Here is a 20,031-nt window from a genome sequence, read left to right as displayed (position 1 = left end):
TAAAAAAAAAGTGAAATATAGCCAAAAGATTGCTCAGGCCTTCAGCCAAACTTGCTCTACTGTATTTTGTCTCCAGTTTGCCCCTCCCTGCAATAATAGCAAATAACAACAGTGCTCTGAGAATAACTGATGTAGTTAATTTTATTAGTGTAGTATATTAGGGTAACATAAGATGGTGTTTAAAAATCACCAATTAAAATACTATATTCAAGCTAATTAGTAGTAATAAGAAATTGTGCTTAGTCAATGAGTCTTGACTAAGAACAGCAACATTTTAACAGTCTTCAGTATTAAAATTTATGGCAGGGTATGGTGAAAAGATTGGACAAACTGGTATTGGTGATTGGCTTTAATAACTATATAGAATACTCTATGTTAATGAGACTTTCATAGTGATAACTAGTGATGCCTGGTATGTAGCACTGACTAAGTGTAATTGTAATTGCTAGAAATAGCTAATGACAGCCTATGGTGGAACTTGTTTACAGATAGGTAACTATTTTAATTGGCTGAGCCAGCTCCCCTGATGTGTGCCAGTGGTTTAGGTGACCCTTTGGGGTGAGTGCAGGCAGTATTTGGCTATTGATGCCTAATTAGAATACTTCGTTACAATCATCAATTGATTACTGTTGTATGTTAATGTATGTTTATCTACAGGTGAAGTCAGAATTCTGGTCTAAGGGATCAGGTGTAACACATGAGGACAGCTATTGATAACTATTTATAGTCATTTCTACCAATAAATGTTTAATTTTCAGTTACTGTGATGTGTGGTAATTAGCTGGACAATTGCAATGCTGCAATGAGTGGTATAAATAACTAATTACAAAAGTTAACTGGGATTTAACTGATGTGTTATACACTACAACTGTGTTACTTGCTCTTCAAAGAAGGTTGGATAGTTGATGGAACAGCTGCTACTTGTAGTAACTAATTGCAATGTTGGTGTTAATTGAGGAGGTGTGGCCTTTTCAAAAATAAACTGTTCTCTTTCTTTTCCATTCACCTTTTCCCTGAAATGATTTTTACTTTATGGGGCTGGTTAAACTGGGTTCTGGTACCAGCAGCACGTGACTCTCAGAGAGGGGGCACAGCCAACAGCAGGATGTGGAATGCTGTAGGTCACAGGGTGCTGCTCTCCTTTCCTGGGTTTTGCTTGGAAAGAGGAAAAAACACTTTACTTTTCTGCTACTCAGTGATGAGAAGTTGCAGGCAGGAGGTGTCTGTTTGGTTTCCAGACAGAGCCATTTTCTTCACTTCCAATCTTGTCTATTTGTGGAATTTTGAGCCCCAGAACACCCTCTCTGTTCCATCTCCCTTCGCCTCAAAAAGGATAGGCTGTGAGACACACACAAGCCAGGGGCACCAGGAGGGTACAGCAGCATTTTCGCTGCCACCTCCTGCTCCTTCCTCCCTAGCATATATCAAACCCAACAGTGCTTAATATACAAATCTCATCATTTTTAATGTGAACAGAAGCCTCTGAAATTTAACCTTCTATCTGCCTTACCCGCCTCTGAGAAACCTGCAGCCAGTATTTTCAGTGTTCTGAGGTGCCTAAATCAATATTCCCCCCATCCCAGGATTAGCATTCCACATCGTTCCCCACACATCCCTGAGCAGCCCCTCACAGCCCCACATGCCTGCAAAGGGTTTTTCCTGGAACTGTCCTTTCCTTGAGCCTGGACCAGTCAGGAGAGACTCCCCTCAGCCCAGCTTGTGTCACTATTGCCAAAGCCAGGTCCACAGTGGGGCTGAGGGGAAGGAGTTCAGCATTCCTTTCTGGGAGCTGCCAAACCACAAGGAAATAATGAGCTGGGTTTGTGCTGTGGATCACAGCCTGGCTTTGCTCAGTGGTGCTGAACATTTGCCTCTCTCCTGTTTTCCAGGACACTGGAGTTCCTAATGAGACACTTGGCTCGTCTGGCTGATTATTGCTCCATCACAAATATGCACACCAAGAACTTGGCCATCGTCTGGGCTCCAAACCTCCTCAGGTACTCTGGGATTTTCCCATTTCAATACAAAAGAAATGTTTACATTCATAAGCAACAGATACTCCAGAAAATCCCAGCTTTCAGCAGCTGGAAAGAGCTCTTCCTCTCTTCAACCAGTGTACTCTTCTCCTCTTGTAAAATACAGGAAAATATTCTAAGCAGGATTTCAGATCAGCTGGCAAGTTCCTGATCTAGCGATGTAAAACAGCTCCTGTGTTATCCTGTCTCACACAACACAGTTCCACTGGCTGCAGTTCTGTCAGTAGTGACAAGGAAGAATTCCCTGAGCCCTTTTTTAGAGGATAATTTCTCTTCTCTTGGTTAGATGAGACTGATATGTCCTTGATCATCCAGGAGAATTTCTACAGTGGCATCACTGATTTCCCACTGCATAAGTCTCTAGAGTCTAATTTGACAGCTTTTGGCTGCAAGAATTCAAACTTACAGAAATTAACTTGGATAAATCTGTTTTGAATCTGGATGATTGGGCACTTTAAAATTAATGGTGTAACTTAAAAATTTTGCTTTAAAAGAAAAAAAATATTATCCCCCTGCCCTTTATTGTACTGATTTCTGAGCCGCTGTTTTTACCAACCTGAGAAATCTGAGTGTACAGTTCATCATGAAATCCTAGAAGGGTTTGGATTGGGAGGGGTGTTAAAGCTCATCCAGTGCCACCCCTGCCATGGGCAGGGACACCTTCCCTAGGTTGCTCCAAGCCCTGTCCAGTCTGCCCTTGGACACTCCCAGTTCATGCAGGTGGGCTCCTCTTTCTGGCAGTTCTCCCACAAGCAGTGGAGTGACCTCGTGTTTGAGTTTGCTTTGGTGACTGCTGGGGCATTCACTCAGTAGGATCAGGTGGAGACACTTCCTGCTTGAGGGAAAATCCTCTTAGAGGCCACAGTAGGTTTATACAACAGCACTGCCTTAAACTTTGCCAGTCATGGAAATGAGTTAAGAAAAAGCTCTTGATTTTGGCTGTTCAGTATATTAACCTCAATTCACACCTGTCCCACACTCCCTTTTCCTCCCAGCCCAATGTTCATCTTGCCCCATGAGTAAGGCTTGAACCTGGATCTGAAGTTTGGCCATAAATCCCCACAGTCAGTGATCATTTGTGAGCGTTGCTGAGATTTAACCCCAGAAGTGCCCTGAAGCCTTTTGTGCCTGAGCCCCTGGCCCTGCAGCCCCACAGGTGCCCAGGCCTCGCCCAGCAGGAGCCTCTTCCCTGTCCTGTGTCCCTCTGCAGGTCCAAGCAGATCGAGTCCGCCTGCTTCAGCGGCACGGCCGCCTTCATGGAGGTGCGGATCCAGTCGGTGGTGGTGGAGTTCATCCTGAACCACGTGGATGTGCTCTTCAGCTCCAAGCTCAGCTCCGTCATCCGCGATGGGGCAGGTGTGTGTCACAGGCTTGCTTCCCCCACGCAGGAGCAGCAGCACTGCATGGCTGGCTGAGCCTCCTCCAGGACATGGACATGGCTTTTGTTTTAACCTAGAGGGCACATTTCTGGGTTGGGGTGTCCGAACCCAGACAGAAATGGCCTGCTTTTAGAAATTGCTGTCAGTACCTTTCTTAAAGGCCAAGGATGCCCCACAGGAATGCAGACATGAATGTTTGGCTTCTACTTTTATGTCCTACCACTGAGAAATTGCAAGGAATCACTTAAATCTTTGTGTCCCCTGCTCTCTCTCCTTTTTAAAACCATCTTTACTGGTGCTCCTGCTTACTTACCCATAGGAGCTAAGTCTGCCTGCCCTCATCCATACCTTAGAACACAAATAGAATGAGCTGGTATAACGCAGTCTCTCTGCATTCAGTCATGTTGAGGCTAAGAAACTGAAATCTTGCACTTGCTCACGCTGGTGTTGCTTTAGAATGGGGAATGAACCTGGAGCCCCTGATATGTCACCCAGCCATAGAGCCTACAAATTCCCTTGAGTAACTGAGACCATGTATCTTTTCCATCGAGAATGAGCAGAGTTGCACCAGGAGGAAAGTTTACTCTCTGTGTTAGTATGGCTGCCACAGGCTGTTCCTGCTCCTAAGCAGCATTAAGGCTGCACCATCTGCCTTGATAACCTGCCTGTGCCTGGAACATGCACAGCTACTGCAGTTAGCACCACCTGGGGACTGCAGAGAACTGTGTTTCCACTGTATTTGCTGTTCCCTTCTTTTAAACAAACCCTACCTCTGCTTAGCCTGGCAGAATTGATCCAAGTCCAGCTTTTTCTCCTGCTGTAGGACAGTTCTAAGTCCATGGAAGCCAGAGGTTAGCTTGGCTGTTCACAGTGCCAGCCCCAGCAGGCTGAGTCTGCCAGGGGAAGGAAGATAAGCATGCTCAGAATCCCAGCCAGATGATTATCCAGGCTTAGAATGGCCCATGTAAATTCGCCTAATTGTTTAATGACTTGGTCATTTGCATTCAGTGGCTTTGACACAGACCTGGCAGGGAGGAGGGTCAGGCTGTTGGGTTGGCTAAGTGCAGGAATTCTGCATTCCAGAATGGCTTCCTGGGAGCCTCTGGGTGTGAGCACAGCTCCTGCACCCACCTGTGAGAGGGAAAAATGGTGCTGCCAACCTGTTTTAACCCAAACTTAACCCAGGACAGCTGAGTGAAGTTTACAGCTCCCACACCCCCCACAGATTCTGTGTCCTTCACACAGAGCTGTGCTGCTCCAGGGTCAGCCATGGAACTGGACCAAGCAGGATAGTCTGCACTGGCACATTTTCCCCAAAGCCCTGAACTCACCTGGGAATCACCCTAGAAACACCTGTGCAAGAGGCAATGGTAGGCACAGAAGAGCTGCTCCTACAACAGACTCCCCATAATCTCTCCACTGAAGCTGTCAGCAGCAGGAGGCAGTAGCAGTTACTTTCAGATTTTGCACATTCATCACCAAAACCGGGCACGAGCTCTAAAGGCCACAGGCAGGCCACACAGCAGATTCTGTTTGCTGTGTCCTGGTGCATTTTGGCTTGTAGCAGCTTCAGTCACACGTGGCATTTCCTGCTACACCGAGAGGTGAAATCTGGGAATGAGCCAGACAGGCTTTATACAAAGGAAAAACATCATTTTCTTTACTGGCTCTTGCATAGAGATAAAGGAAAGTGTGTCACAAAGGTTTCCATCCTACCTGCTTGCCTCTGCTTTTTTTTTTTAAATACACTAAGCCATCATTCTTTTAGTCATCAACATATCTGTGACGACGTGACCACGTTTTGTCCACATCTTTCAATGGCGGGGATAACAAGGGTTCAGAAAAACACAGCACCTCCCTAGACACACAGAGCTGAGCTTTGATCTCTGCACTGCCGTTTGCTGACTCTCCCTGTTGCCTGTGGTTTTCCCTTGCAGGGCACAGCTCTTTATCCCGGCCCAAGTCCCTGCTGGTGTCCTCCCCCTCCACGAAGCTGCTCACGCTGGAGGAGGCTCAGGCACGGACACAGGCCCAGATCAACTCTCCCATCGTGGCAGACAGCAAGTACATCGAAGTGGGAGAAGGCCCAGCAGCTTTGCAGGGGAAATTCCACACAGTCATTGACTTCCCATCTGAAAGGTAGAGACAGGTTTCCTCTCCAGCATGTGTCATAACTGTGTTATTTTGAATACAGCAGGAATTTGCTTATATTTCCTTCAGACTTGTTATATATGTAAATACTGTGGCCAGTCTTCCACCTGCTTTTGACTCTGGGAGGATTCAACTCACATCAGTGGTGTTGGTTTAGCCAAATAATTTGTGCTCCACTCCCTCTTGTTTTCACCAGGGATATCATTTAGTGTATAAATCCATGTTGTCTGTGTTGCAGAGATGCCTCTCATCACAGACCAGTCACACGCAGAAATGTAAACAGGGTGAACACCTGCAGATGTTGGGGTTTTCCAGGACTAAGTGTTTGTCACAAATCCAGGTTCCCTTGAAATGGAGCAGTTGGACCGACTCAAGGACACTAGAAATTAAATATGGCAGTGGAGGAGACTAAGGTGGTTTTATAGCAGGAGTGAGAGATGCTTTTGAACACCTTTATGTCTGCCCAGCTTCCCAGAGAACTGGGGCTTCTTCCAGAAAATCTATTCCTTGGCTGCTGGACTGGACAAGGAAGAGCCTTTCCTCACCTGCACTGCAGCTGCTTTGTGGAGTTTGGGGTAATTTACACAACAAGACTTTAGGGCTGAGCTGGAAGAAAGAAAACATCCTCAGCTGTGAAAAAGAGGGAGGTTCCAAGCAGAAACCAGGAGTTTCTGAGCAGAAAGCAGAGAATGCTGATAACAACCAGCCAGGATTGAGCTGCAGCTCACCCTCCATCCATGTGTTCCATTTTCTCTCCCCAGGAAAAGGCCTCCCAGCAAGATGAAGAAGTCTCCAGTGGGGAGCTGGCGTTCCTTCTTCAACCTGGGGAAATCCTCCTCCGTGTCCAAGCGCAAACTGCAGCGCAACCCCAGCGAGCCCTCGGAAATGAAAGCCATAGCCCTGGCAGGTGAGGCCCCCTTCCAAAGCCCGGGGTTGTCAGCAGTGCAGAGTGATGTTTCCAGTGGGCTTTTATCTCCTTCTAGCGTCCAAGCCGTGCATGACACCTCCAGTAGCTCTTTCCCAATGGATCTCGGGCAGCTCTGGAGCCTGCCGGGGCTCACAGCTCTGTGCTTTGCTTGGAACAGCTTTGGAAAGATAAAATGTGGTTGCTGCTATCATTAGTCACAGGATAATTCCTTCTGACACTCTCATTATGAAATGAGAATGCAGTTCTGGTTCCCCTTGCTGCTCTCAGAAGATGAAACGAGGGAAAGGCACCTTCCCACAAACACATTCCCTCCAAAAGCTGTACCAGAGTACCCTGAGAAGGCAGCCAACAGCCCTTTGTAGCCACAGCCGACATATGTAGGTGGAATTCTCAGCCTTTTTCATATATAATTTGCTTCTTTCCAAACTTAAAAATAGCAACACCGTGTTTTTGCTGTAAAACACATCACAAATCCCAAAATATGGGCCCGGGAGAACTTTTATCCCTCATTGCCCAAGGTCAGTCTTTAAATTCTTGCCTTCACAGTCTTCACACTCTCTTATGATGCCCTTCTGGACTGTCTCCTCAGAGACTGAAATGATACTTGTTTAGTGCCCATAAAACAGGGTCTGTAAATGTTCCTTCCTTCCCCCTTTTTGAGGGGTTTTGCTTGTGGGAAGTTGTTTCCGAGCCTGTCACCTGCTGCAGTCATCACTTGGGTTGGTCACTGTTTCCAGGGAAAATGAGAATCAGAAACCCACCTTGAAAACAAGATTACTCTCAGGACAGTGATGTTGGTGCTAGAAATGCATTTGTGTTTTTCCTGCCACCATTACCCAGCTAAATGTAAACCCCTTTCCTAACTGATCCTTCCCTTGGGTGGTTCCTTCCCTCAGGAGGACGAGGAGACAGCGGGACGCTCCGCTCGGCCAAGAGTGAGGAGTCCCTCACCTCTCTGCATGCTGTGGATGGTAAGGCAAAATCCTACCTGCACTTCCAAGAAATGGGATTAAGGGAGGAACTTTGACATCTCTGGCTGTAGATATTCAACAGGGCAGGTTTTCCATCTCTCCAGGGGAAGCTGAACTTGCTAACTGATGAAGTAGCTTTCTGCTCCCAGCACAGATGGGTCTCACAGAAATGCTCTTCATAGCTTCACCTGCTTTTAAGGTTGAAAAAAGCAAACCTCTTGCTCTGGTGTAGCTGACACTGCTTATATTCATTCCTTGGCTCCTCCCCTTGCTATTGCAAGGTTGACAGGACAGCATTGTGGAGGAAAATGCTCTCTGAGGAAGGCCTTCAGCACATTTAAAGTGATTTAAAGTGTCTTTGCTTGTGCACACAGCTTAGTTTCACACTAAATCACACCTGGCAAGTGATGTAACAGAGTTTAAGCAAATGGAATAAGCAGTCACTGCCAATGATGTTGTGTGCAGAGATCACCAGGGGAGCCTCTCACTGCCTTAAGATCACCCCCAACTGGGCCTGGCCTCCTGGGCAGGAGGTCTTGTCACTGACCCACGGTGTCTCCTCACTTCCAGGTGAATCCAAACTGTTCCGGCCCAGAAGGCCCAGGTCCAGCAGCGATGCCCTGTCTGCCTCCTTCAACGGGGAGCTCCTGGGGAACATGAACCGCTGCAACTCCTACGACAACCTCCCCCACGACGACAGCGACGGGGACGAGGGGCTCATCCATGTCCCCGCCCTCATCTCTCCCCGCTCCTCGGAGGATGTGGACCTCAGCCCACCGGACATTGGCGTTGCCAGCCTGGACTTCGACCCCATGTCATTCCAGTGCAGCCCCCCCCAGGCGGAGTCCGAGTGCCTGGACAGCAGCACCTCCCTGCTGGAGTCCGTCGATATCAATAAGGAGAAGCCAAGCCTGTTCAAGAAGGATTTAGAATCAGGCAGCCAGTCCCAGACCCCAGGCAGTGCCACAAGCTCTGAGCCAGTGTCCCCTTTCCAGGAGAAGATGAGTCCCTTCTTTACGCTGGACCTGAGCCCCACGGAAGAGCAGGCCTGCAAACCCCTCAGCTTCTCGCCCAAGACAGCCCGAAAGCCCATCAAATCTCCACCACTGAGCACAGAACCCATCTCCTTTGTGCTACCCAGCCGTGTGCCAGAGGCCATGGGAGGAGTGCCCACTACATCCAGGAACTCCTCTGCTTCCAGCTGGAGCAAAGAGATTGGCATCACTGAGATCACAAACAGGTCCCCAACCCAGATGTCCTTGCCCCTGAAAAGCAGTGAAACAGGAACAGGGGAAGGAGCCCACCAAGAGCTGCAGCATCCCCAGCTAGTGACTGCTTGCAAAGCAGAGTTACCAGAAGAAGGGGAGAGAGCCATGCCAAGCAGTCAGAATAAGACTGTACCCAGTGGACACACCCAGCCAGGTACAGTGCATTTTCCTCCATTCTTTCTTTAAGTTCCAAAGGGGAGCTGCTCTCAGAACCGTCCTCCTCTGCGTGCCTTTAGGAGAGGGGATTGCCCGTCAGTTCTGGTCACGAGTGTCTTGCAGGGCTGTGCAGATCAGTAAAGTCTTAACCTCTGCCTTCTCCCTACATCACACAAATCTCGGATAATTTCCATAATGCTTTATATTCTGCTTTTTTTTTCCCCATCCTCTCATACGTGAAAATCTCTAGCATGTCCTTCTCAATCATTTCAGCCAGTAGACCATCTAAGACTTTTCCTTTTTTAAATTAAAAATCTGCCAACACTCGAAGAAGGGACCTTTCCGCCTAAAACCTTATGATCAAAATTGTGTAAGGGTATCTCATTCTCTGCTACCTCCTTCCTACCTCTAGAAATGCAAGAGGAGCCTTTAGACAATCTCTTGGGTTTTTTCCTCTTTGTGATGAACTGCTGTGCTGTCGAGCAGCGTTTGCCTGTGAGACACAGGTGTTTCACATCAGAAGGAACTGCCACTGTGAAAGTGTGGAGAGCATCTATTTTTTTATAATAGTCGTTAAGGTCACTCTCCTTATTGGGTAACATAAAATCACTCTCTCTCTCAATTTTCCCCCCATTAGGAGCAGTTGCCCTCGACTCCCCCCAGGATCCTGTTCCCGTCAGTTCTGTGTCTCTTATCCCTCCTCCTCCTCCGAAAAACGCAGCGCGCATGCTGGCCCTAGCGTTAGCCGAGTCCGCACAGCAAGCATCCGCCCAGTCCCACAAAAGGCCAGGAGATGCTCATGCTGAAAGCACAAATTATGGAGAGGCTGAAGCTGGCACAGCTCTAGAAAAGCTCCATCTCTCTGCGGGCGCTCCCGACAAGCTCCACCTGTTCACTGCTCTGCCCGAGAACCGCCTGCACTTCCAGCCCGGGGCACCTTTAGAGCAGGACTGCCGAGGCACGGCCGGGGAGCAGAACCACCCGCCCGGCGCACCTGGAGGCCAAGAGCCCCCGCCTGTCGACACGGGCATGCCTGGGGACACGCCTGGCAGCAGGGATGCGGAGCAGGAGCAGTCCAGCTTCCACCTCAGCAGAGCGGGGGACAAGGAGGCCTTCCCGGCCCACGTAGGGGACTGGGAGCACGCGGCCCTGCACGGCCCTGGGACGCTGCCGGAGCGGGAGCTGCCCGGCACGGAGCTGGCTGTGGAGCAGCCCCACCTGCGCGCGGGCCTGGCCGGGGACAAGCTGCACGCTCCCTGCACGGCCGAGGACAAGCTGCAGTCTCCCTCTGTGGGTCCTGCTGGGGACAAGGGCGCCCCGGCCGCAGTGCCATACCTGAGCACCCTGCCGGGAATGGCAGCTGAGCCCCGTGCCCCGGCCGGGGCCGCCCCCCAGGCAGATGTCACCGTCCCGCCCGTGCCGCGCACGGCCACGGCCCCAGCACAGAGACAGGAGCACCAGGCAGCCGTGGGACAGGTGCCAGCGGCCAAAGCACCCAGCGGCTCTGGGCAGGTACGTGCTGCTCCCTGCACAGCTCCTCTGAATTGCTGAGCACTGGGAATGTCAGTCCAAATCCAAATGGCAAGTGGGCGGGATTTGCAGGAAACCGGGAGTGACGTGGGTATAACACAGACACAGCCTTGCAGGAAATCCTGTGCTGCTTTCCTAAGGGAGCATCCCAGAATACCTACTCTCCTTGGTTTTAAGGAAAAAAGTATCTGCAGGGGCAGCTGACAGAGGGATTGGTAGTTCAGAATGCTGAGAAAGAAGAATTTTTGCATCCTCTGACAGGGTCCTCTTCCAGCATCCTGGTTGGGATCTTTTCCAGTCAGTGAAAGGATGAGAGGACACAGTTTTAAACTGCACCGGGAGAGGTTTAGGTTGGGCAACAGTAAGAATTTCTTCACTAAAGGGTTATTAGGTATTGGAAGAGGCTGCCCAGGGAGCTAATGGAGCCCCCATCACTGGAGGTGTCCAAGGAGCAACTGGACATGGCACTTAGTGCTCTGGGCTGGTGACAAGGGGGAAGGATTGATCTCAGGTAGGACTCAGTGATCTCAGAGGTCTTTTCCAAACTCAGTGATTCTGTGATTCTGTTAAACAAAGCAGGTTAGATTGCTTGTGCAGGATTGAAACACTTCCATCAGAAATCCAAAGCCTCCAGCCCATGAAACACAGCTGGCTGCAGCCCATCCTAAGCCCTGCAGCCACATTTAAGGCAAGAATTTCTACTTTACTGCACTTCTTGTTCTCCTCACCAGGGCCTGAGGAGGTTAAATCCAGGAACATTTTCATTAACATCAGACATTTAAAAGCAGATCACCTAACAAAACACTGAGGGTAATGTGTGAGGAGACAGCCACCTCCTCCCTTCCTCTGGTTTGGCATGTGCAGAACACACCAGTTGTGATGGGTCCCTAAAAACTGCCAGTGGCATCATGCCTTCCCATGCTGAGAGAGGGAACCTACACATCTGTCAGTCCCCAGCAAACAGAAATCAGGCACAGATATGCTGGAATGGAGCTGATCTATACAAGTGTCTGGAATGTTCTAACTGCACAACAGCAGAGAAAAAGCTGCTTGTCCCTAACTTCTTCTGCTTTCTTCCCTGCAGATGTGGAGCACGGCTGCACCTGAAAAGCCTCCGGAACCCACGCCTGGCTTTGTCTCCGAGAGCAGTTCCAGTGCCCGTGGCTCCTCTTCTGTGCCCGCAGGCCACCAGAGCCACTTGGAAAAGCCTCGGGAGAGCACGAGAGCTCCCCCGCTGCACCTGCGCTCTGAGTCAGTCCCTGCCCCCTCCTCCTACAGCTTCACCCCGCCCGTGCCTCCCGTGAGGACACTGGAGAGCAAGATTGCTGCAGCCATGCACTCCAACAACGCGGACACCATCAACAACTCCAACTACCACTCCTTCCTGGCCTCCTCCATGCTGGCATCCTCCGTGGAGGAGGCGCTGCTGCCGCCGCCACCGCCGCCACCTCCCAAGCACTCGTCCCTGCAGCCGGTGTACGTGCCGCACCCCAAGACAGAGAGCCTTCCCGAGCCCGTGGGGCCTGACGGCTACCTGCACACCAAGCACCAGTACCGGCCCGAGAGCGTCCCTGCCCACAGCTACCACGGCAAGGCCGAGCAGCACCAGCCCTACCCACCCCGCCCAGAGCCGCCCGTCACCGCAGGCGCGCGCTACAGCTCCTACGGCACGCAGGGCAAGGGCTCTGCCCCGGGCCTGCACCCCAAGCCCCGCAGCCGCACCGACTTCGTGTCCTCTGTGAGCTCCACGGGGCTGCGGGGCACCGGCTACGCCGAGGAGGCCCCCCCGTACCCCACCATCCGCAGGGTGCAGTCGCTCCACGTGCCCGGCCCAGCCGCCGCCGCCGCCATCCGCTCCGTGCCCATCTCCCGCACAGAGGTGCCCCCGGACGATGAGCCCGTGTACTGCCCGCGGCCCCTCTACCAGTACAAGCCGTATCAGCCCCACTCTGACTATCACGTCACGCAGCTCCAGCCTTACTTTGAGAACGGGCGGGTCCATTATCGCTACAGTCCCTACTCCAGCTCCTCCGGCTCCCCCTTCTACACTGCAGCCGACGCAAGTTTCTACGACCTAGATCCCTACAGCACCGTGCGGGTCCGGCCCTTCCACGGCCTGCCCAGCCGCGAGTTTGGCCCCTACGTGTCCCGGCTGCAGGGCAAGGGCCTGTACCGCTACCCCAGCCTGGCCGCCTACCCCCGGGCAGGGCTCATCAACCACCTGGGCAAAGAGCACAGCTTCGTGAGCAGGGACGTGCCCCCCGCCCCGGACATCAAGCACATGTACATGTCCTGGGACCTGGAGGACATGGAGAAGTACCGCATGCAGTCCATCCGCCGGGAGAGCCGCACGCGCCAGAAGGTCAAAGGGCCCCTCATGTCCCAGTACGACAACGTGGCCCCGCTGCTGCAGGATGAGCTGGGGGGCCTGGATGCCGTCCACCTGCGCAGCAAATCGGATCCTGGCAAAAGTGGCCTGCTCACGGTGGCAGAAGGGAAGGAGGGCAGGTACCCAGCCAAGGCGGCCACACCCGAAGGGGACGAGCGTTACTATGGGCAGCACGCGGAGCCTGAGCTGGACCGAGCCCTATATCATGGTGGGGGCTATGGGAACGGGCAGCCCGAGAAGCCGTCCTTGCCCCAGAAGCAGAGCAGCATCCGGAACAGGAAGATGCACGAACCAGGCAGCAGCAGCAGTGAGCACAGGACGTATTTGCAGCAGGAAGCCAACCATAGGCAGCCTTCCGAACCCAAAAATGGGCCCCCCTACCCCGAGTACAGGCCCAAGGGTGGCCCGGAGCCCTCTGAGCCCATGGGCTACCAGCACTCGGGCAGCAAGTACATCCCAGCCGGCCAGGAGACCCTGAGGCTGAACCACAAGGAGGGGAGGCTGGCAGAGGACAGGCCAGACCTGGAGAGGCCCCGAGGCAGAGCATCCATGGAGAAGCACTCCAGAGACTGCTACAAGGAGGAGGAGCACGCCGCCCCTCCCGTGGCGCCGCCACCCAAGCCCGAGCGGAGCCACAGCCTCCGGATGCGGGAGCACCCCGAGCCCATGGAGAGGGACTCTGCCTTGCTGTACCCCTACCAAACCCTGGGCAAGCGCCAAAGCACGATGACTGTGGTGTCCCAGTACGATAATCTGGAGGATTACCATACCCTGCCTCAGCACCAAAGAGGGGGCTATGCTGGAGCGGGGGGCTTCGTGCCCCCCGGCTTCCCCCACGTGCACAGCAGAACTTACGCCACGGCGCTGGGGCAGGGAGCCTTCCTCCCCACAGAGCTGTGTCTGCAGAGGCCCGAGACAGAGGTGCACGTCGAGTGAGCTGTGGGGGGGACGAGGGATAGAGTCTAAGCAGCCTCTGCTGGACAGTGGACTGTTTTATTTTTTCAGTGACAGTAAAAAACTCCCTGACCCTGCCCCTGCGAGCAAAGCAAACCCCCCTCAGCCCTCCCCTGGTCCCCACTCACTGTTTTTATGTAGTAGAGCTATAGATTTTCATGTAGTTTTGAGCCTGGGAGGACAGGGCAGGCTGTTGGCACACAGGTGTTGCCAGAGGCCAGGCAGGGCTGACACAGATGCTGTTGGAGCAGGGAGGGAAGGAGTTTTCCCTTCCCAGATGTGACACTGGCTGCTCCTCCCCACGCCCAGGGTCCCATGTATGACGGGCTGTGCACGATGGACTGTGCCTGCAGCTCCATCCTGCTGTAAACTGCCCGTCCCAGGCTGGCTCCCAGGAAAGGGCCGTGGAGGATCCTCGGAATTACACAGAAAGAGTGGGGCTGGGCAGGCCTCCCCAGGGATCCTCTACCTTGCTGAGGCCCTTCCTCTCCCATGGCTGCATCCACTGCAGCTGCTCTGAGCCTGTTTGACTTCAAGCCTGAGGAACAGGCTCTGAAGCCAGCTCAGAACACAACATACTCGTTACATTTCTTGCTTATTAACAAGCTGCTTCTGCCTACAAGAAGTCCATTTCCTTCACATTTCTCTGTTGTAAGCAGAGGCCAGCTGCAGGAGCCATGTAGGGCAGGTTTGCATTTCTCACATCAAAAGAAATAAACCACTAAACACCAAACCCGACCCCACAGCTGGGAACAGCACACCCATTCCATGCCAGTCCTTCCTCTTTTCTGCAAGGTTATCCATGGCCCAGATGAGCTCATTCCATCTTGTGGCTGGCAAGAGTCTGTCATCTTACTACAAAAAATACTAGAAAAATAGATTTTTAAAAAGTCTATAGGATTATGTAAATCAGAGCCTACCTTGCCAGCTGTGTGTGACAAGTTGTCTGCATAGGCAGCTGCCCTGGGCCAGGTCCTGCTGCAATTCCATCAGGGAATGCTCCTGCTGAGCTTAAGCTGGAGGTCTCCAGACTCTTTGCAGCCTCTGAGTTCCATGCTGGGCAGGGATCCCTGTGGAGTTGTGGCACACAGGGAGCAGTGATGTGCCCAGCTGCAGTTCCCCCAGGACTCAGTGAGTAGGGACAGAAGGCCAGTGCGCTCTAAAATACACCAAAAACGGTGTCCAAGCTGTTGAAAAGCTTTGATATTATAAAAACAGCCTGGCAGCCCCTCTTGCTGCCTCTCAGACTCCCCAGGACTCACACCCCCTGTACAAATAAAGCACATCCATTCCATTAGGTAGGGCTTGCAAGCAATACTTGAGATTTAGCAGTTTTTAAATGTTCACTGATAAATTCCAAGGCCATTCCTGTTCCATGTGGTTGAAGAACTTCTCTACCTGTTTAGAATCTCTAATGTTTTATGAAAAACCTGGAAGTCCTGCCGTTAGCACACAGCTGCTTAGGTGGGGCTTTTTGAACAAAAAGTTTCATGGCTATTTTGGGACTTTTAAATCCTAAGGAAAGCCTGCTTCTAGTTGCTGACTGCTCTGTAGCTTTTTGCTTTTAACCTTGGAGCCTTGTCTGGGGCTGTTTCAGTAACTACCTTCTGATTCTATTTTATTGTGCAATGCTGGTGTTTTAAGCATTTTGTTTAGAAGAGTTCTCACATGTTATGGAACGAAATCTGGCAGTAAGAAAAAAAGAAGAAAGAAAAGAAAAAAGAGAAAAAAGCAGCACTGTGATCAGGTTACCACAATCTCCTCATGAGGAATTCCCAGGTAGAGGGGTTGGGGTTTTTGGTGAGGGAATGCTTTTTGTAGTGTTTTCTTTTAAGGATAACTGACAGAACCGCACAGAAAGGGACCACTGGGTGAGCCACCCCGTCTCCAGTGGCAGTAACTCCCAGGCAAGGCTGAGCTGCCCCGGTTCCTCAGGAGCCAGGCTGGATTATCTGTGCTCCCCAGCAGAGCTGTGTTGGGCCAGGACCAGCCTCAGCCCCTGGCTACCTGCCAGGTCTCCAGTTGAAGCAGGGATGTTTGGTTCAGGCTATTTGGGATTCAGGTAAAGAGAGCTGCAGATCAACCTCTCTCTCCGTGAAAGCCTTAACTCCCCCCCTGCCCCGCAGCCTCCCCCTCCCTCTGCCTGGGCCTTACGTCAGCCAGGACTATCCTGCCACTATGAGGGGCTGCTCCCAGCTCCTGTTAATTGCAAACGCCTCTGGATTTTCCTGCTCAAAGCCACTGTCTCCCTGTAGAGCCCAAGTGCCATCCCTGGCAGCCTCTGCTCCTCAGTGCTGTGCTGCTCTCCCTGCATTGTGTGAAGTGCCAGGTGCAAAGCACCCGCTCATCCCATTGGAAACAAACCCTTCAGCACCTTTCCCAGAGGGCTTCTGGAAGTGCATACCTGTACCCTAACCCAGAGGGCTGCTGCAAACAGCCTTTTGGGAATGAGGAAGAAGACGCAGAGCAGTGACTCTCAGCCACCTCCCCCTTGGCACGCAGCCACAGCCAGGTGTGCTCTGAGTGTGGAAGCTCTCCAAGAACCCAAACTCATGTCCAGCACTGCTGAGCCACAGTACAGAATTTAAACAGGTGAAGGCACCAGCTTTTCCCAGGTAACACAGACCAAAACCTTTCCTTTATTGCTCCTCCTGCCCACAGCTTCAGCAGCATCCTGCATGATCCTGCCCTGCCAAGCCATACAGTGAACTATGCAGTCCTGCTCCTGCTCTGGGCTCAGTCTGCTGGTCCTACAGAGAGTTTTACATCCTCATTAACCCCAAAATTCATAGGTGAGGTTGGAAAGGGTGTCATGCATCAGAGCAAGGCAGGCAGGTGACACCAGGAGTCTCAGGTGGGTGAGCTGGAGGACGGTGACAGCCCAGTCCCGTGTCCCAGAGTGGAGAGAGCAGGGGGACAGCAACGCAAATAATCCTCTAATCCAAGTGCAGTTGTGCTCAGGCTCAGTAATTCCTCGCCTGAGCACTTCCCCGTGAGGTGACAGCAGCTCTGTTCCTCAGCAGTTCCCTCACATGGACACTATGTGCATCTAGAGCTGCCACTCCCTCTGTTTCCAGAAGAGGGTCTCCCAGTGCATGCAGGAATGAGGCTCCAGGAGTGTGCTCCAGCTCTGGATTTTCACCTCTGCTTTGGAGCAGGACGTGACCCGCAGGAGACCTTCCTTGGGAAGGGGAGTGCAGTCGTAGGTGAGTAATGAGGACTTGGCCCCTATGAAGTCTTAAGTGAAGCATTAATTTCTGATTTTTGCAGAGTCTTATCAGGTGATACCTATATGCATCTCTGAGAACACCCCCACAACTTTGTGCCTACGTCTTTGCAGTGATCCCCCGCCCCTGCTCACCACTGGGGGATCAGTGAGGATTGCACAGTGGTAGTAAATTGCTACACAAAACCAAAACCGACTTGAAAACGTTCTGTTCCTCTTTGACCCCAGAAGGGACAGAACCTCAAGTGTGCTCTGCCATCCCCCAGGCTGGTGACAGGGCATTGACTCAAGTGGTGTGTTAAATGTCCGGAAATCTGGGTGAGAAGTTGTTTTCCCTCCTTTCGTTGGCGGCTTAGGCACGTTCCTGTTCCCCGAGCCCAGATCCCTGTGAAAGGCATGGTGTGGTGTGAGCAAGCACCACGTTCCTCCTGTGTGCAGAGCCCTGCCTCGTCCAGCTGGGGGGAGGGAGGGGGACAAAAGGGTTGTTTTGCCGTTCATTTTCCTGCTGTAGAAGACTTGATTTTTCTTTCCCTGAGCCGCATGAGAGAAATATCCCAGAAAGTCTTGGGTTACCTTTGGAGTTCCCTTCACTTTAATTTATAGAGTGTCTTTTTTTGTGAACTGGTGTAAAATGTATATGCCGACAAGCTCATGTATTTTTATGTAAATATTTTTTGTGGTTCCCCACTTGCCCTTCTCTGTAAATATTTAGAATTCTCATATTCTTCTCACCTTGTATGATGCAGATGTGGTTTTGTTTCTGTTTTTTATTTGTACTGTAATGCAACAATCCAGACTGAGGTGTCTTGTGGTATTAAACAAAAGCAACAGTCCCACTGAGCTCACACTCAGATGTGCAACTTGACAGCATTAATCAAGCCAGGTTAAAAACTACTCAGGTGTGCCTGTGTGTATTTTTTCCTCTGCCTGATTAATTAACAGTGTACTTAAAAAACAAAACAGGAAGAGCCAGCTTGGGGCTGTGCCTTGGAGGGAGGGATGCTGGCAGGCAGCTAAGGATGAAGGAGGTGACTTTCAACTCCCATGCCAAGTCTTGGGCTTATCTGTGCCATTCCACCTGTGCCCATTGCTGCTTCCTAAAAATAAATAAACCTGCCTGGGGTGTTGGAGTGTCCCTTTCCCCTCACCCAGCACGACAGCACAAGCAGAAACAGCCTGGCCCTGGCACTGAAGGCACAGGGCAGATGAAATCAGGACAAACAGATGGCACAGGCCACCTCCAAGTTGGCTGGGAGGGATTCTGAGCACCACAGTAATACTGCTCAGAGTTAATTAATAGCAAAAAGATGATTAAAGGAAGCGAATTTCAAACATTTTTAACACTCTTTAAGTAGGATCTCTCACAGTCTTTTCATCCAGTAAATAATATGGAGTTTAGACCTGCTGCCAGGAATAAAAGCAGCCTGATCCTTCTCTGCATGGAAGACAAGTGACCCTGCTGCTCATGGGCCTGTGGGGTGGCTCCTGCTGTGCAGTCCAGCTCCGTCCAGAGGCTTTGTGTGACTGCAGAGGGGCTGCATGAGGCCTTTGGAAATCTTTGCCTCATCTGCTCCCAAATCCTCACTCCAGTCCAGATCTGCTTATTGCACATCCAGACTTGGTGCTGCTGTCCTTGTAAGGTCCCAGCAGCAAACCCAGCAACCCACCCCTCCTGCCTGAGCCAGGAATTCCTGCTCTTCCAGAGCCAGGAACAGAGGCTGTGCCACAGGGACCCTCCTCGTGGGAGGACACCAGAGCTGCCCTCGCAGGGCAGGACATGACCAGGCTGACTTGCCAAATAAAAATCTTGACTTCTAAGTTCAGTAGACAGATTTCCATCTTAACTGAAGTGTTGGTGGCTGGTCAGCCCGTTTTCTGCACAGCAGCCTGCCAAGGGTGGGTAAATCTATGGCAGGACACTCAGGCTGGGTGGGAAAGGGAACAGCAGGAGGATGAACCCCAGGGGTGTTTCCTCGGGGAGCAGCCCCAGAAGTGGCATCCCACCTCCCCAGTTTGGCTTGGCCTGAAGTGCTCCAAAAGCAGCACCACGGGCATTTCCTTCAATGCCCCCGAGATCCAGTGGGCGGGGGTTCTACACACCAGGAGAGGGCTCGGGGCACTCCTGCAGCACCGGGAGCAGCTCGGGTGGCCCCAGCCCCAGTTCTATCCTGCTTTAAGGATAAACAGGATGGAAACTCCATCCCTCTCTGACAGCCTGTCCCGAGCAGCTGAGGTTTGTGGGCAGAGCAGGTTGAGGAAAAGGGAGAAGGACGGGTTTCAATTGTGCCAAAGGAGTGGTAGAAGCCGGGACACAGAATCGCTTTTCCTCCCGAGCAGTTTCCAGCAGGCAGCGCTGTTAGACCACCTTTGCCTCTCAAACCCGGCCTGCCACTGAAAAAGACGATGTTGTTCCTTTCTAGCAGCTTCTGCTCAGCTTCCCAACTCCTTGCGTCTAAGGATGGGTTTCCTTTTAGGTTTTTCATATTAGAAGGGATTTGCTGAGTGGTCAATGCCAGCAGCATCCTAAGGTGATCCTGAAGAGCAGCCCCACTCCCCCCACACCCTGAGATCCCCACCGGGAGGTGACCTGCAGACCTTGGTAGGGAAGCCACTAAGTTCCACTAAGCTCCAGGGCCCATCCCTAAGGAACACAACAATACTAAAAGTCATCCACTAAAAGTCATCCAAAACCAGCAACTAATGCCTGGAAGATGCTCAGTCCTTCCTTCCCCCCTCCAGCTGGTGCACGGATGCCCTGCTAAGATTCATTTTGAGCTCACAGAGCCAGAAGAGCCCCCAGCACAGGCTGTGAGCCCAGCACCTGCCAGAGCAGGGCTTGGGCAAATACATCCCCAGCCGTGCCACAGCTGAGCTCCCTCCTGTTCCCTTCCTCCTCTCCCACAGCCGAGCCTGCATTTGTATTCTCACCTTCCCATCACCTGCCTGGGGCCCGGGCAGGGCAGGGGACAGAGATGACTGCCCCAGATCCCTCCAGACTGGAGCTGCTGGTGCCCCTCTAGCAGGACTTGACCCGAGTTTGGTA

At 51.9% G+C, this 20,031-nt stretch overlaps 1 protein-coding gene across 1 annotated transcript in view; it reads left to right on the top strand.

Annotated features, from left to right (window-relative positions):
- The window catches only part of ARHGAP32 (Rho GTPase activating protein 32), a gene marked incomplete at both ends in the record, with an annotated part of 143,236 nt that extends 129,492 nt beyond the window's left edge, over positions 1-13,744 (top strand). Inside the window, 8 exons of the mRNA XM_084221634.1 lie at positions 1,890-1,997; positions 3,247-3,392; positions 5,353-5,554; positions 6,328-6,473; positions 7,391-7,465; positions 8,036-8,887; positions 9,527-10,401; positions 11,504-13,744. Of these exons, the coding sequence (XP_084077760.1) occupies positions 1,890-1,997; positions 3,247-3,392; positions 5,353-5,554; positions 6,328-6,473; positions 7,391-7,465; positions 8,036-8,887; positions 9,527-10,401; positions 11,504-13,744 (4,645 nt within the window). The remainder of the gene's footprint in view (positions 1-1,889; positions 1,998-3,246; positions 3,393-5,352; positions 5,555-6,327; positions 6,474-7,390; positions 7,466-8,035; positions 8,888-9,526; positions 10,402-11,503) is intronic.
- Between the last annotated feature and the right edge of the window lie 6,287 nt (positions 13,745-20,031).

Source organism: Fringilla coelebs (assembly GCF_963513975.1).
Source record: "Fringilla coelebs genome assembly, chromosome: 25".
NCBI lineage: Eukaryota > Metazoa > Chordata > Aves > Passeriformes > Fringillidae > Fringilla > Fringilla coelebs.
This window is presented reverse-complemented; position numbering and strand designations above follow the sequence as displayed.